The following is a 16,135-nucleotide window of genomic DNA, read 5'->3' on the forward strand; positions in this document are numbered from 1 at the left end:
CCGGCCGCACACCTCATTGCATGCTGGTGCCACTCATGGCCAGGAGAGCGGCCTGCTGATGAGCAGCTGGCTGGTGCTCTCCTGATGTGTCCTGCTGCCACCGCCTCACATGTTGTTGGACTCGACAGCTTCGATGGTTGGAGCTCCATGCCCCCCCACCCCCAGATATGGTGAGCCCTGGATCAGGACTCAACAAAGGGCCCTCAGCTGCGAGGTTGCCTGGTGCTGCGGCAGGGCTAGGGCTGGCAAGAGTATGCAAGAAACACCTCCAGGGGCCCAGAGAGATAGAACCAGAGGCAGCTCCCGATCAGCCCAGTGATCCGCAGGTCATGATTAAGGGGCCCAGCTGCCATTAGCTGACTGGGGAAGGGAAGGGCTGCTTCCTGTGCTGGCTACGCCCACCCCTTCACTAAGTCGGCCGCCTTGAAGTGGTGGTGAGGCCCCTCCTCAAGAAGCCCTCTCTGGATCCGGCTGTTTTGGCTAACTATCGTCCAGTCTCCAACCTTCGTTTTGTTGCGAAGATTGTTGAGAGTGTGGTGGCACGGCAGCTTCCGCAGTACCTGGATGCAGCTGTCTATCTAGATCTGCTCCAGTCCTGCTTCAGGCCTGGGCATAGCACGGAAACGGCATTGGTCGCGTTGGTGGATGATCTCTGGAGGGCTCGGGATAGGGGTTGCTCCTCTATCCTCGTCCTGTTAGATCTCTCAGCGGCTTTTGATACCATCGACCATGGTATCATGTTGCGCCAGTTAGAGGGGTTGGGGGTGGGGGGCACCGTTTTGCGGTGGTTCTCTTCCTATCTCTCTGACCGGTCGCAATCTGTGTTGGCAGGGGGGCAGCAGTTGACCCCGAGGCGCCTTGTTTGTGGGGTGCTGCAGGGGTCGGTCCTCTTGCCCCTCCTGTTCAACATTTATGTGAAGCCGTTGGGTGAGATCATCCGTGGCTTCGGGGTGGAGTTCCATCAGTACGCTGTACATCTCCACCCCAGGCCACCCCAATGATGCCCTTGAAGTGATGTCCCGGTGCCTGGAGGCTGTGTGGGCCTGGATGGGGAGAAACAGGCTCCGACTCAACCCTTCCAAGACCGAGTGGTTGTGGCTTCCGGTGTCCCGATATAGCCAGCTGGTGCCATCGCTGGTTATTGGGGGCGAGTCATTGGCCCCCATGGAGAGGGCGCGCAACTTGGGCGTCCTCCTGGACTCACGGCTGTCTTTAGGAGAGCATATGACGGCCATGGCCAGGGGGGCTTTTTATCAGGTTCGCCTGATACGCCAGTTGCCTCCCTTTCTGGATCAGGATTCCTTATGCATGTCACTCAAGCACTCGTCACTTCCCGCCTGGACTACTGCAATGCTCTCTACATGGGGCTCCCTTGGGGTGCACCCGGAGGCTCCAACTGGTCCAGAATGCGGCTGTGCGGGGGATTATGGGAGCGACGGGGTGCTCCCATGTGACACCCCTCCTGCGCAAGCTGCACTGGCTCCCGGTGGTCTTCCGGGTCCGCTTCAAGGTGTTGGTGACTACCTTTAAAGTGCTCCATGGCTTAGGGCCTGAGTATCTACGAGACCACCTTCTGCCGCCAATAGCCTCCCACCGGCCAGTACGCTCGCACAGAGAAGGCCTCCTCAGGGTGCCGTCGGCCAGACAATGTCAGCTGGTGACCCCCAGGGGGAGAGCCTTCTCTGTGGCGGCACCCGCCCTTTGGAACGACCTATCCCCAGAGATACGAACGATCCCAGATCTCCGTACTTTTCGTTGGGCCCTTAAAACTCACTTATTTCATCTAGCCGGGCTGGTTTGATCCCATCTTTTGGTTTTAATTTGTAAATTGATTTTATTGGGGCATTTTTATATTGTGGGCCGAAACTATTTAATATCTTTTTAAATTGTTTTAAATTTTGTATGCTATGTTTTTATCTTGGCTGTTCACTGCCCTGAGTCCTGTTGGAGAAGGGCGGTATAAAAATAAAATAAAGTAAAATAAAATAAAATAAAATAAAATAAATAAATAATATAATATAATATAATATAATATAATATAATATAATATAATATAATATAATATAATATAATATAATATAATATAATATAATATAATATAATATAATATAATATTATAATATAATATTATAATATAATATAATATAATATAATATAATATAATATAATATAATATAATATAATATAATATAATATAATTATATAATGTGTTGCGGTGGTTCTCCTCCTTTCTCTCTGACCGGTTGCAGTCTGTGTTGACAGGGGGACAGAGGTCGACCCCGAGGCCCCTCATATGTGGGGTGCCGCAAGGGTCGGTCCTCTCGCCTCTCCTGTTCAACATTTATGTGAAGCCGCTGGGCGAGATCATCCGTGGTTTCGGGGTGGAATACCATCAGTACGCTGACGATACCCAGCTGTACATCTCCACCCCGGATCACCCCAACGATGCCCTTGAAGTGATGTCCCGGTGCCTGGAGGCCGTACGGATCTGGATGGGGAGGAACAGGCTCAGGCTCAACCCATCCAAGACCGAGTGGCTGTGGTTTCCGACGTCCCGATATAGTCAGTTGACGCCATCTCTGACTATTGGGGGCGAATCACTGGCCCCCACGGAGAGGGCTCGCAACTTGGGCGTCCTCCTGGATTCACGGCTGTCTTTAGAAGAGCACTTGACGGCCGTGACCGGGAGGATTTTCTATCAGGTTCGCCTGATTCGCCAGTTGCGTCCCTTTCTGGATCGGGACTCGTTACGCACAGTCACTCATGCCCTCGTCACCTCCCGCCTGGACTATTGTAATGCTCTCTACATGGGGCTCCCCTTGAGGAGCACCCGGAGGCTCCAACTGGCGCAGAGTGCGGCCGCGCGGGTGGTAATGGGAGCGTCATGGCGCTCCCATGTGACACCTCTCCTGCGCGAGCTGCACTGGCTCCCGGTGGTCTTCCGGGTGCGCTTCAAGGTTTTGGTTACCACCTTTAAAGCGCTCCATGGCTTAGGACCTGGTTATTTACGGGACCGCCTACTACCACCAATAGCCTCCCACCGGCCAGTACGCTCTCATAGAGAGGGACTCCTCCGGGTGCCGTCAGCCAAACAATGTCGGCTGGCGACCCCTAGGGGGAGAGCCTTCTCTGTGGGGGCACCTACCGTCTGGAATGAGCTCCCCCCAGAGATACGGAGGATCCCGGATCTGCGCACCTTCCGCCGCGCTGTGAAGACTCTTTTATTCCATCAAGCAGGCTTGGCCTAATCTCCTCCCTCTTTTAATATATAAATTTTAAATCTGTTCTTAAATTATTGGGGTGTTTTAATTTGTCTGGGCCAAAAAATGATTTAATTCGATTTTAACTGGTTTTTTAAATTTTTGTATTTATGTATCTTATTGCTTGGCTGTTCACCGCCCTGAGTCCTTCGGGAGTAGGGCGGTATACAAATCAAATAAATAAATAAATAAATAAATAAATAAATAATATAATATAATATAATAATATAATATAATATAATATAATTAATATAATATAATATAATATAATAAAAAAAATATAATAATATAATATAATATAATAATGAAATAAAATAAAAAAATAAAATAAAATAAAATAAATAAAATAATAAAATAAAATAATAAATTAAATTAAATTAAAATAAAATAAAATAAAATAAGTCTTATTTTTGGGGAGGTTATTTTAAGCCCATGTGCTCAAAAGCCCAATTGGGCTTATTATCCAGGGAGGTCTTATTTTCGGGAAAACACGGTATTAGCCATATGAAACAAACTTATAGGAAAATGAGAAGGAATAGAATAAAGTTTAATCTCCAACTAATCACATTTAAGCATTTTGTGCCTTTTCTTCAGAATCTGAAACCTATTTATGATAAACAAATAGACCACTGGAATTAAAAAGATATATTCTTAAATGAGATGATTACAGGTAGTCCTTGACTTATGAGCACAACTGATCCCAAAATTTCCATTGCAAAGCAAGGCAATTGTTAAATAAGTTGTGCCTTGCTGTGCAATGGAAATGTTAAGCAAATCATCACAGTTGTTAAGTGAATCATGCAGCTATAAAGCAAATCTGGCTTTTTTCCATTGACTCTGCTTGCCAGAAGCCAGCTGGAAAGGTACAAATCACATGACCCTGGAAAAGTGCAACTGTCATAAATACATGCTAGTTGCCAAGCACCCAAATTTTGATCATGTGACTATAGAATGCTGCAACAGTTGTAAGTGTGAAAGCTGATTATAAGTCACTTTTTTCAGGGTCCTAACTTCAAATGATCACTAAAAGAATGGTTGTAAGTCGAAGACTACCTGTAGTTTTAATGAGAAGCTGTGATCATGGACGGCCACTGTCCTGCCGCTGCCCCTTGCCTCCCCCACTGCCACTGTGGGCCAGACAAGGACAGTCAAAGGCCTGGATGTAGCCCATGGGCTGTAAATTGCCCAGGTCTGGAATAGATCACTGTTTCTTATTCTCTCTCAGGATCCCATTCCCACTATTAAAAATTATGGAAGATTCCCAAAAGAGCTTTTCTTTGTGTGGGTTATATCAGTGCTGAAATCTAAAAAAAATTTCTCTAGCAGTTCTGTGGGTGTGGCTTGGTGGGGGATTCCTGTGACTGAGTGGGTGTGACAACTTAACATCATTCACAGCCATGCCCACTCGGTCACATGATACCCCCACCAAGCCACGCCAACAGAACCCGGTAGGAAAAAAATTTTAATTTCTATTTTCTATTCTAAAACCCTATTTTACCCTGTCACAAGATGCCTGCAGCCGTAGTCTCTTTTTTTTTTTTTTTGGTGCGCCTGGAGATGCTTCTTGTGCTGAAAGATGCAGCAGCTGCAGGCTTCTTGTAGCGAAACTTACCAGACCCACGCTCCCCTTCATAAACACGTGGGGAGAGGGAGAGGCCCGGCCACACCACCGCAGAGATTGCAGCGCTTTCCCTTCAGCCTGTTTGGTGGTGCTTGCCAGGCCAGTGCGGGTAGCCTTTCATCTTGTCAAAGACCAGTTCGCCGCACTTATAGTGGCATGGGACATGGTGCGGGCGGAGAGGCCAATGCAGCCCCCACTGAGATTGCCCTAGCTGAGCAATCACAGTGTCTCCGCAGCAACAGGCACACCGCTGCCGCTTTCCCCACCTTCACCTCCGTGCGCTGTGCTTCGAAGGGGCCGCCTCTGCCGCTGCTCTCCCTCCCCGCCTGGCTGCACAGTGTGCACACATCTGCCTGCCCTCCCTAACCCTCCCGAAGCAACCCCACCACCGTTCACTTTCATTTCATGGCAGGAGAAAGAAGAAAGCGAATGGTAGCGCCATGGCCCGCACACAGTTGCCTGCTGCGGCTGATGAAAGCAAACGGCGGTGCCACGGCGGTGCTCCGGGAGGGCAGGCTAGCTGCGGACATTCCAGGGCTGCTGCACATGCACATGTGCATGTGCTGCGCTGCCGCCATTCGCTTTCTTCCTTCTCCGCCGTGAATGCTTGCCTGCTTTCCACATGGCCTTCTGCTTGCCTGCCTTCGCAAGCTGGAAGGCAGCGTGGAAGGTAGGCAAGCATGGCAGGGCTCTGGGCCGCTGACTGGTTCAGGGGCGTGGCCAGCCAGCAGTTGCTATTGGTTCGGTGAACCAGCCCCAATCTCCGCTACTGGTTTGCCCGAACTGGTAGCATTTCACCCCTGGGTTATATTCACGAGTATTGACTATTTTAAAAATCTTGGTTTTGCTCCTAGTTTCTTTTTTCTTCTCTCATGTCTTTCCTTTATCAAATCGTAAGTAGAAAACCTATACAAAGTCTGATTATTGGTCCATTTATTGCTATACTTGTCTCTTGTTATTGAGTAAATAATCTTTATTGTTTTATATTGACAATTTAGTGTCACAGTGTTAGTTTTATTATTGTATATACTGTGTAGGTTTTAAATATATGAATTTAAATGCAAATTAAATTAAAAAGTGTAAAAAATTAATATTAGAACATATCTTTTAAAATCCCTGATATGCTCAAACATGTAGGTTTTGCTAAATACATATATCTGAAAATATTATGCCTAATGTGGTTTTGTATTTTCAGGGGAGAGACTTTCACATAAGGATATTGTTACCAATGGATGGTCAGTTGAAAAATGCTAGGTAAGGAGCATAATTGCTTTACATACTGTTTTCATTTCAAAATCATTTCATTTTCCTACAAGAAAAGGAATGATCATTAATTTGACTTGAAGATATTTTCAATATGTCAGCAATTTTAGTGACTGAATTGTTATTAGTTGATCTTGATACTAGTTAATTAGTCAAGTCATCATTTGAGAACACTTAATGCAATTTATGGAAATGAGGAAATATTTTCTAATTCTGGGGGCTAGAACTACAGAAATATAACTAGAAAGATGTATTTGGTCTTAGAATCAATCAAATTGAAGTTATATTCAGGTAATGACTGACTGTTAGAAAACTAAAATATTTTCATTGCTCCCAAGAAAGCAACATCTTCCTTTCCCAACTTGACAGTAAGATATACACTACAGTGTTCTGTTTCATAGCACATGCTATTTGTATGATGTATCTATTACATCAAGATGCACTCATTTTTCAGATAATCTCTCTCAGATCTAGCTTGGTAAATTCTGCATTAATGTATGGATATTCCTATCAAGTCAAGCCCCACGTTACTGCATCATTACTCTTGCCAGATTGACTCATAAGATAACTTGTATGTCTCAGTTCTCAAAGTTGAGTCATACTTTACACTGTGTGCAAGAAGTTTAAGGATCAGCCCAAGTTTGGCTTTCTAGGGCTTTTTAAATTTAAAGTTTTATAAATATGCACAATTTGATTAAGATATAACAAAACTCAGCATCCTTATTTAAGGAAAGGAAATGGGAGCAATTGGGGAAAATAGGACATGAAGAAATGTCTGAAGATGTTTCAAAGGTAGAATGTCTTCTAAATTCTGACATTGTTATCACCATTTGTTCATTGATATTTCAGAATATATATATAAATTTGAATGTTTGGTTGATGTTAGGTTGAATTGAACATGAAAACATTTTATTTCTATAGGATTCAATGTAGCTGGCATCTGAAAAAGTTGCTTCATGGATATCATCTGATTTTAAAGCAGGTATCTGTTCAAACTTTTTTTTAAAAAAAATGATAGAATCTACATTTATTTGAAAATCATGACTGCTATATTGATTTTTATTGACATGTTTCATAGTACATGGATTATGGGTTTTATCAAAATCACAACAAATTATTACCTTAATTCTAAGGGACAAAGAGAACCCAACAGTGAATACTTCTCTGAAGCAGGAAGGTCAGTTCTGGAGTCATATGTCTATAACTGTTAAGGCAAAGAAGAATGTATAGGAAATACAATGAGCAATAAGATCTATCGAATAAGAAAAAAAAACGTCAAAAATGCTTGAAAGAAGAGTTTAAAGCAAGGATAGGGTTTTGGGAAGCTCATCCTGAAGCTGCTGCCTCAGCATGTAGGATCTGGTTTTCCAAAGCCTAGCAAGAAAACCTAGGAAGAGGTTTTCAATCTCCTAATGGGCAGCTGATCAGGGCAGAAAGCCACTGCCATTTTCTGCAAGGAATTGTCAGAACACTGAAAATGACGATTGCTTCCAGGAGACATGGGGAACAGGCCCAGGTACTACAGGGGTCATATCAGGGCAGAAGGTGGGGGCAATGCAGCATTCCTGTAGTCAATCATAAGGGCAAATGATCACAGGCCCTGCAAACATTGTAACTTTGAAACAGGATCGTATGTGCTTTTGGGATGTCTGTCATAACTTTGTACATTCGGTAATTGACTGTTGTATCTCTAGATCTACCTGTGTAGCCTTCATTGTCTATATTAAGAAAATTATTGTCAGGAAATAGCTTTGTACTCTAGTGCAGTGGTCCCCACCCTTTTTGGCATCAGAGACCAGTTTCATGGGAGACAGGTTTTCCATGGACCCGGGGGGAGGGGGATGGTATTAGGATGATTCAAGTGCATTACATTTATTGTAAATTATATAAATAAATAAACAGTGCACTTTATATTATTATTACATTGTGATATATAATGAAATAATTATACAGGTCACCATAATGCAGAATCAGTGGGAAGCCCTGAGATGGGACCTAAACTGTCACCTGGGAGTGATGGGAGATAGTGTGTTGCTTATGTTCAGTCTATTCTGTAATCTTGTTTTAGTTGCGGTCACTGCAGAAAATGCTGCTTCAGAAAGATAGGATGTTGCAATTACCAAAACTCTGACTGAGACAAGTGTGTAGTGCGGGAAAGAGGCATGGACAGAAGTGGTAAATAAAATAATAAATGGGCCATGCACAGACTAAAATAAGTATGGGATTCTGACTTAAGGCCTGCCACCAGATGATTTTGTTCCAGAGGAAAATCAGAATAAAAACACAGGGAAGCCTTCACTAGAAAAGGCTTTCTTTTGCTTTGGGGGAAATCAGAATAAAAACATGGGAAAGCTTTAATGGGAAAAGGGTTTCTGCTTCTACTCCAGAGGAAACTCTCAATCAAAGACCCAGGGAAGCAGAAAGAAGTGTGAATGACCACTGCTTGCACTTTGCAATGGCTCAGCATAGTGTTTCCTTTCCAGATTACACCAGTGACTTTCTGTTTCTAAGAAAGTGGGAAGGAATTGGGGGAAAAGAAAGAATCCTAACTCAGCCTTCCAGAAAAACCAAAGACCCAGCATGTTAAGGAAGTGCTGAGAAAAGAGTGGGGGAGGGGGGAGGGACAGAGAGAGAGAGAATGAGAACCAACTCTGCAGAGCAGTGCCGCTTTGCAAAGAAACCTGAAACGCACAGCCGTCTCAGCTTGCAAAGACTTGGTTTCCAAGCAGTGAAAGCCTTTTAAACACATACACACACACAATACAGAGACAAGCACATACACCAAACCAGACTGCGAGAAGCAGGCAAGCTGTGGTCAAAACATGAGGCATCCTTGAGTATCAAAACAAAAGCGAGAAACGCGAGTTGAAGCATAACGGAGCTCAGTGGCCTTAGAAAAGGTTCAAACTAGAGAGTGATTCCCTTGGAGATGCAGCACTTAAGGGGAGAAGTAGCTTCTCCCCGCTCCTATTTGCACCCTGAGGAAAAAACACTCCCCTACACACACCTTGGGGGTCACCAATGAGGCTTTGGGGAAGCCCTTGGTTGCAAGCTGGGTGACACACATTTGGCTTGCAAATCTGGAGAGTTGCATGAAGGGAGCGTGAGCCTGGTTGGGATGCCGGGAGGGGGAGAGGAGGAAAGTGAGGAAGAAGAGAAGGAGGAAGAGGAAGGAGGAGGAAGAGGAACAGGAGGAGGAGGAGGAAGAGGTAACAAAAGCAGGAGGAAGAAGGACATGGAGCCCAGGACTGGCAAGCCATTTACAAGTGCAGCTGGCAGGAAACCTTTGCACTGGGCAAGACAGCTTCTGCCCTGCTGTTGTCCTGACCCAGCCCCAATCCCTGCAGACTCACCGCATATCTGGAGGTGGAGGACATGCCTTCAGCTCACCTCCAGCTCTGTGGCCTGGTTCCGAACTGGCCGTGGACTGGTATTGCTCCACAGACTGGGTTTTGGAGACCCCTGTTCTAGTGAATTACTTTGATGTGCATTTAATCTCTTAGTTCCCTGTCAGGTTTTTTTTTTTTTCATGAATGCTTTCAACCTCCACTTTTCCTAATCGGGAGTGTATAACAACATAGTGGGATTTTTGGGGTAATGGTGGAAATCTATTTAACTGGCAATGTCCAGAAAGAGGTAGACACTTTAACTATCTGCCTTCTGAACTATACACCAGTGCTAATTTCATTTGAGTCTTCAACCTCACTTGCCAGCTAAATGTTGAAAAAAATAGTCCATATCTAGCATAATATAAAAAGAAATTGATGAAGTCATTAACAAAAAATTGTTTTTCAGAGATTGGAACATTCATCAGATCTAGTCAGTTTCATGGTAGAGTTGAAGACTATTTTGGTGAGTTACAATTTTGCAGAGGACTACTGATACCAATTTGTTGATTATCATTAATGCTATAATGAACAAGGTATCCATTTCATTAATAATTTTAATACCTACGTTTTAAAGTAAAATCCTTGTAAGAAATAGTTATCTGTACAGGATAATGCTATTGCTTGTAAATTTCACTTTTCAAGTCAATAGTTATAAATCTACTCCTGAAAAACTAGCTGTTATAAAATCATTTTTGTGATGATAAATAGTCAATATGCAAACTAGATAGTTATTTTGTTGTTAATAATAAATAGTCTTCAGTTTTTCATGGGTAGGATCAATATTGATAAGACAGAACAAGGAGTACCTGTATTTAATGTCCATTTTTCTTCCTCGTGTGCTTATTAAGAATTAGCTTTATGAATCTAGTAGCTTATGCATACATTTATAGTACATTTAATAGCTTATGTATATATTTACAGTACATTCTTGAGCACTACCATGTACAGTGCATGATTCTGATATAGGGGTATATCTTTCGTTGTTATCTTGAGGTAAGATAGGTGACCTATAAGTTTAATAAATAAATAATAATAACAAATTCCGATTTTATAGTGGTAAGTAGAAATAATAACTTTAGTAAAATTAAGTCTGGTGACAGGTTCCACAAGAACTATTTTCATTCATGTCATAAATAAAATATGAATATTTCATTTGTAGCAAACTTCACTGCTTCAGTGTGCTTTCCCCTTTTAATTCCCTTTTCTGAGTCTGTAAATAGTACTTTGCTTAAAATGTTTAGAGTGCAATTATTACTACAGAGGATTTGACTTTTCTCTTTAAAGCATAACAATATTTTGCTGCTCAGAGAATGCCATTCAAGAAAATATCCTTTGTAGCAAATACAGCATATAATGTGGTATAAGTGTACCTTTTAGATAGTTCTTTTGACATTTTTATCATAGACTTTTCCGTACCTTCCATTATTTTATGACTTTTCAAAATTATTAATTCTTTTAAAGATTTATTGCTCCCTTATTGTAGCACTCATATAGCCCTTAAAAGAAGACTATAAAGAGCACAAGTAAGGCTCATGTTAACTAGTCCCTTAACTCCCATGAAAAAGCCTATCTTTTAATTATTATTTTGTATGTTAATTGTTTTCTAAGGATATGCCCTTCCCTCCCTGTGCTATGAAATCCACATCTTTATACCTTGATTTTATAAAAAAGATTAAAGCAAAAAAGCCAGTTTTGTCTCGCACAAGGCTATTGAATGTAAAAAAATAAGTGTAAATTCAGCATTGCAATGCTGCATAGTTTGTGGTTTGCATGAGTACATTATCTAGAGAAAATACTGTATTTATCGCAGATAATCCTTTAAAAATTGAACTTTTAGAAACTGAATTGAAATTGGATTTTGTAGTCTTCTCTGTGTTTAGTCATCTTGAGCACATGGGTGGTGATAGAGGAAAAGAATAATAAGAGGAAAAGAATCCAATGTTATGATAACATCATAATAATACATTTATGAGATTGTTATCAGATTACTTTTAATTTATTTAGGTTATTTAGGTTATTTTTTATTCTCAAATATGGTCACCAAAAATTCCTTCTCAGCTTCATTTTTTTTAACTAAGTACAATTAAAAAGCTGCACTATATTCCTAGAGGGATTGTGCTGATGTTGAGAATTTTCTATATGTATCTTCCCATTAAGACAGCCATTCATTTAATGGATCCCTTTCTTTTTAAAGTGTGCTTTTAGCCAGAGTGTTTGACTATTACCATTTTTTAAAATCTGATACATACTTCATATATATGCATATATGCATGGAATAATACCTGTTTAAAATGTGAAGGGGTTGCTAGCCAAGTGTTTAAAAGCAGTTTAATGGATTAAGGATTTTCTGTTTTAGCCAAGAGACTTTCCTGCTATCCGTCTAAAATTGTCATGACTAGAATTGCAGCCAGTTGATATCTATGAGAAATGAGCCCAACTGAGTTGGGTTTACTTTCAGGTAGTTGTATATTTATGAACTTTTGAACAATTACTTGCACCTAATCACTTTGATTATTTTCAAGTTTATTTCTGAGTAATGTGAATAGTTTTAGTGTATGTCATACTGAACAGGAATATAAGGAGAAATATTTCTGGTTTTAATTTTAAGATTCATAGATAGATTTGGTAGATGATTAGATAGATAGACAGACAGACAGACAGACAGACAGACAGACAGACACCAAGTCACAAAAAATGAACTAAATAAACTTTTTTTAAAAAAATAAAAACAGGAACTTGCTTTGAAAAACACAGAAGAATTGTGTGCTCAACCACCTCCACAATATTATTCTGGCCTCATCGGAGATATAGAAAATTTGGGATGGAATAAGTATTCATGTTTATTATCTTTTGCAAATACCAAAAAGTTTACCTGCCAGCTTTTAAAATATTTATATACAGTATATTGGATTTTGCTCTAATTATTTCAGTACTTACATTTTTGCTTTTTAAATAGTTATAGTTAATCAATATTTAATAAAGTTTAAAATCTTAATACTATATAAAAGCTAATGTCATTTATACTTATAATAGCTCTTCTTTGATTACTTAGAGCAAAACTCCCACTTTACTTTAGGATATTAGTATTTTGGACTTCTTGCTCTGTCCTTAGGGGAACTGGTATCTAGCTTAACTTTTGGCTTATAAGAACTGAGTCTGACTCCTTTCTAATTCAGCCTGATTTCTGTCAGAAAGTCAGAATGTTTTTTAAGGAAGAATATTGTTAGAGGGTCACTTCATTTATATTCTGATACCCTACCTGATAGGGTAAATACAAAGATAGTGTACAGTATATTGCTACCAGCAATCATTCTGTTTTGGAAAAGCAGGTACAATATGCCATGATATGATCAATCAGCCTTTATATTTCTACCTATCTCACCTTAATAACTTTCAGTAGCAACTGCCTGGACTAATGTGATTAGTGCAGGCCAAAATGAACAAGGAAAAAGAAATATTATTATGTGGACAAGCAGGTGAGAGAAATAACCCTGATGGGTTACAATTAAAACTTTTATCCACCATTTTCTCTCCTAATTTTAGCTATTACCATTTTGAATATCTACCTCTAGAATGAATTTTAAAAAATAATTCTGTCTCTGGACTATTTCACTTGTTTGAAAGAATGTTTTATGTTAAAGCTAGTTTTATAGCTCCAGGCAAAACAGTGTTGTGAGAAATATGCTTAAGAGTATAAACCAGTAGTATGTGTATGTGTGTGTTTATATACCTATATCCACTTCGTAGTATTTTCCTGCAAGTGCGGGTCCTGGATCAGTATATAAAAAGTAACTGTAAAAAAAGATGAAAATGTTGCCAGGAAGTGTAATATGTAGAAATAAAGGCTGACAGAATCATACTTTATATGCCAAAGGTTCCAGTGATAGAAAACTGTGATATGGTGTTCATTTCCACAGCATGCGTTCTGACACATCGTATAAATAACTCAAAAAGTATATGACTGAATCAAAGTTTACTTACATATTAACAGCAGTAAATTTATGAAAGCAAAAAGGACTCATATAGATGATTTCCAATTAATATATTTAGAAAAATTAATACAAATTGATTACTAAGTTACTTCAGAATTTGTTTTCTTTCTTGTAGGGTTCTGTTTATTGATCCTGCTTTTAGTACTATCAGGTTAAAAGCTGAAGACTCTTCTGGTCGGGATCATCAAATCACTTTGAAATTCAATTCAAAAGTAAGAGTTTTTAAAATGTTGGGGGGAAATCATAACTTGATGAAACTGCCACACACAAGATTTTATGCCTATTGAATAATCATATGTAATCATTTGTATCTTAAGAATTGCTTTTGTTTTCAATTTAAATTATTCAGCAAAATTGAAACATAGAGGTTTCTAATAGAAAGGAGCTAATGGTACCAAGGGTCAATTCTGGATTTAGCTTGAGGAATTAATGATCTCATCTAGGCAGTGTTCTAGATTGATATGAGAATTAGGTTTCTCTATTTCTATTGTTGGATTTCAAATATTTATCAGAGGCTCAATTGAGTTCCTCCACTTGTTTGTTGGACCCGTGCCCCTCCTGGCTGGTTTTGGTCAGCAGGGAGGTGACACGAGGCTGGCTCCAGGCTTTAGTTAACACGTCCTTGAGGGAAGGGGCCTTCCCCCAACCATTAAAGGAAGCAGTTGTAAAGCCCCTCCTCAAGAAGCCTTCCCTGGACCCAGCAGAATTAAAGAACTTTCGCCCAGTCTCCAACCTACCCTTTGTGGGAAAGGTTGTAGAGAAAGTGGTGGCACTTCAGCTCCTGCGGTCATTGGAGGAAACGGATTATCTAGACCCTTTTCAGTCTGGCTTCAGGCCTGGCTACAGCACGGAAACTGCCTTGGTCACACTGATGGATGATCTTTGGCGAGCCCAAGATGGGGGTCATTTCTCCATCTTGGTGCTACTTGACCTCTCAGCGGCTTTCAATACCATTGACCATGGTATACTTCTGGGACGACTAAGGGAGTGGAGTATCTCTCTGGTCGGTCACAGTCGGTGTTGGTAGGAGGACAAAGGTCGACCCCTAGGCCCCTCGTTTGCGGGATGCCTCAGGGTTCGGTCCTCTCTCTCCTCCTATTTAACATCTATATGAAGCTGCTGGGTGAGATCATCCGACGATATGAGGGGTGAGGTGTCAGCAATATGTTGATGATACCCAGCTGTATATCTCTACCCCGCGTCAATTCAGTGAGGCGGTGGATGTGATGTGCTGGTGCCTGGAGGCCGTGAGGGTCTGGATGGGAGTCAACAGACTCATACTTAACCCAGACAAGACCGAGTGGCTGTGGGTATTGCCTCCTAAAGACTATGTTGATTGTCCATCCTTGGTTTGGGGGGGGGGAGAAATTATCCCCCTCAGAATGGGCTCGCAATTTGGGTGTCCTCCTAGACTCACAGCTAAGATTAGAGCAACATCTGTCAGCTGTGGCTAGGGGGACCTTTGCACAGGTTCGCCTGGTGCACCAACTGCGACTCTACTTGGATCAGGAGGCTCTCCTCACAGTCACTCATGCCCTTGTCACCTCACGGTTAGATTATTGCAACACGCTGTACATGAAAAGTGTTCGGAGACTACAGTTGGACCAGAACGCAGCCGCGCGAGCTGTCGTGAGTGCACCTAGGTACACCCACGTTACACCAATTCTCCGCGAGCTGCACTGGCTCCCTATTGGTCTCCGGTCACAATTCTAGGTGTTGGTTATTACCTTTAAAGCCCTACATGGCTCAGGGCCAGGTTATCTTCGAGACCGCCTTCTACCACATAGCTCCCAGCGACCGGTAAGATCCCACAGAGTTGGTCTCCTCCGGATCCCGTCAGCTAAACAATGCTGGCTGGCAGGCCCGCAGGGGAGGGCCTTCTCTGTGGCTGCCCCAGCTCTCTGGAACCTCCTGAGATCCGGACCATCCCCACCCTATTGGCCTTCTGAAAAGCGGTGAAGGACCTGGCTTTTCTGGTAGGCCTGGGGCCGTTGATCTCACTCTTGTGATCTGGCGAGATCCGACCATGAATGGTGTGAATGGGTTTTAATTGTTTTTAATGTTTTAATTTTTAATGTTTTTATATATGGTTTTTAAATGCATTGTAAGCCGCCTTGAGTCTTTGGAGAAAGGCGGCATACAAGTTGAACAAACAAACAAACAAACAAACAAACAAATGTGAGCACATTGTAAGCCGCCCTGAGTCTTCGGAGAAGGGCGGCATATAAATCAAATTAAAAAAAAATAAAAATAAAAATAAAAAATAAATAAATAAATAAATAATTTTACTTAGCAAGTTACAAAATAGATTGAATTTTAGTAAGAGTTGAAAAGGTATGGGACATCAGAGGATGTATTGCAGGGAAAGTTGTTAGGATGTGACAAATGGGGAGATGGATGTTGGAAAAAGAAATTATGGAAAAGAGATTGAAAAGGGCCGCTGGACACCTCAGGAAATGATTTCCAGCCAAGACATCGTTGGATAATGATGGAGGTGACAGCCAGTTCTTGGCTGTTCTTCAGAAGCAACAAAGGTAACTCGGGGAAAACAATGAGAAAACAATGTAGTGATTGCCATTGTTGATCACACAGCCATAGATTGCGAGATGA

General features: G+C 41.5%; 1 protein-coding gene across 1 annotated transcript in view; it reads left to right on the top strand.

The window, feature by feature from the left end:
• FANCL (FA complementation group L) overlaps positions 1–16,135 on the top strand; it is a 48,022-nt gene that overhangs the window by 3,354 nt on the left and 28,533 nt on the right. The window contains exons 2-6 of the mRNA XM_070947506.1: positions 6,077–6,135; positions 7,066–7,126; positions 9,940–9,996; positions 12,266–12,363; positions 13,641–13,737. Coding sequence (XP_070803607.1) covers positions 6,077–6,135; positions 7,066–7,126; positions 9,940–9,996; positions 12,266–12,363; positions 13,641–13,737 — 372 coding nt within the window. The remainder of the gene's footprint in view (positions 1–6,076; positions 6,136–7,065; positions 7,127–9,939; positions 9,997–12,265; positions 12,364–13,640; positions 13,738–16,135) is intronic.

Source organism: Pituophis catenifer, unplaced genomic scaffold, assembly GCF_029215685.1.
Source record: "Pituophis catenifer annectens isolate HBS135680 unplaced genomic scaffold, rPitCat1.0.hap2 SCAF_1, whole genome shotgun sequence".
NCBI classification, from domain to species: domain Eukaryota; kingdom Metazoa; phylum Chordata; class Lepidosauria; order Squamata; family Colubridae; genus Pituophis; species Pituophis catenifer.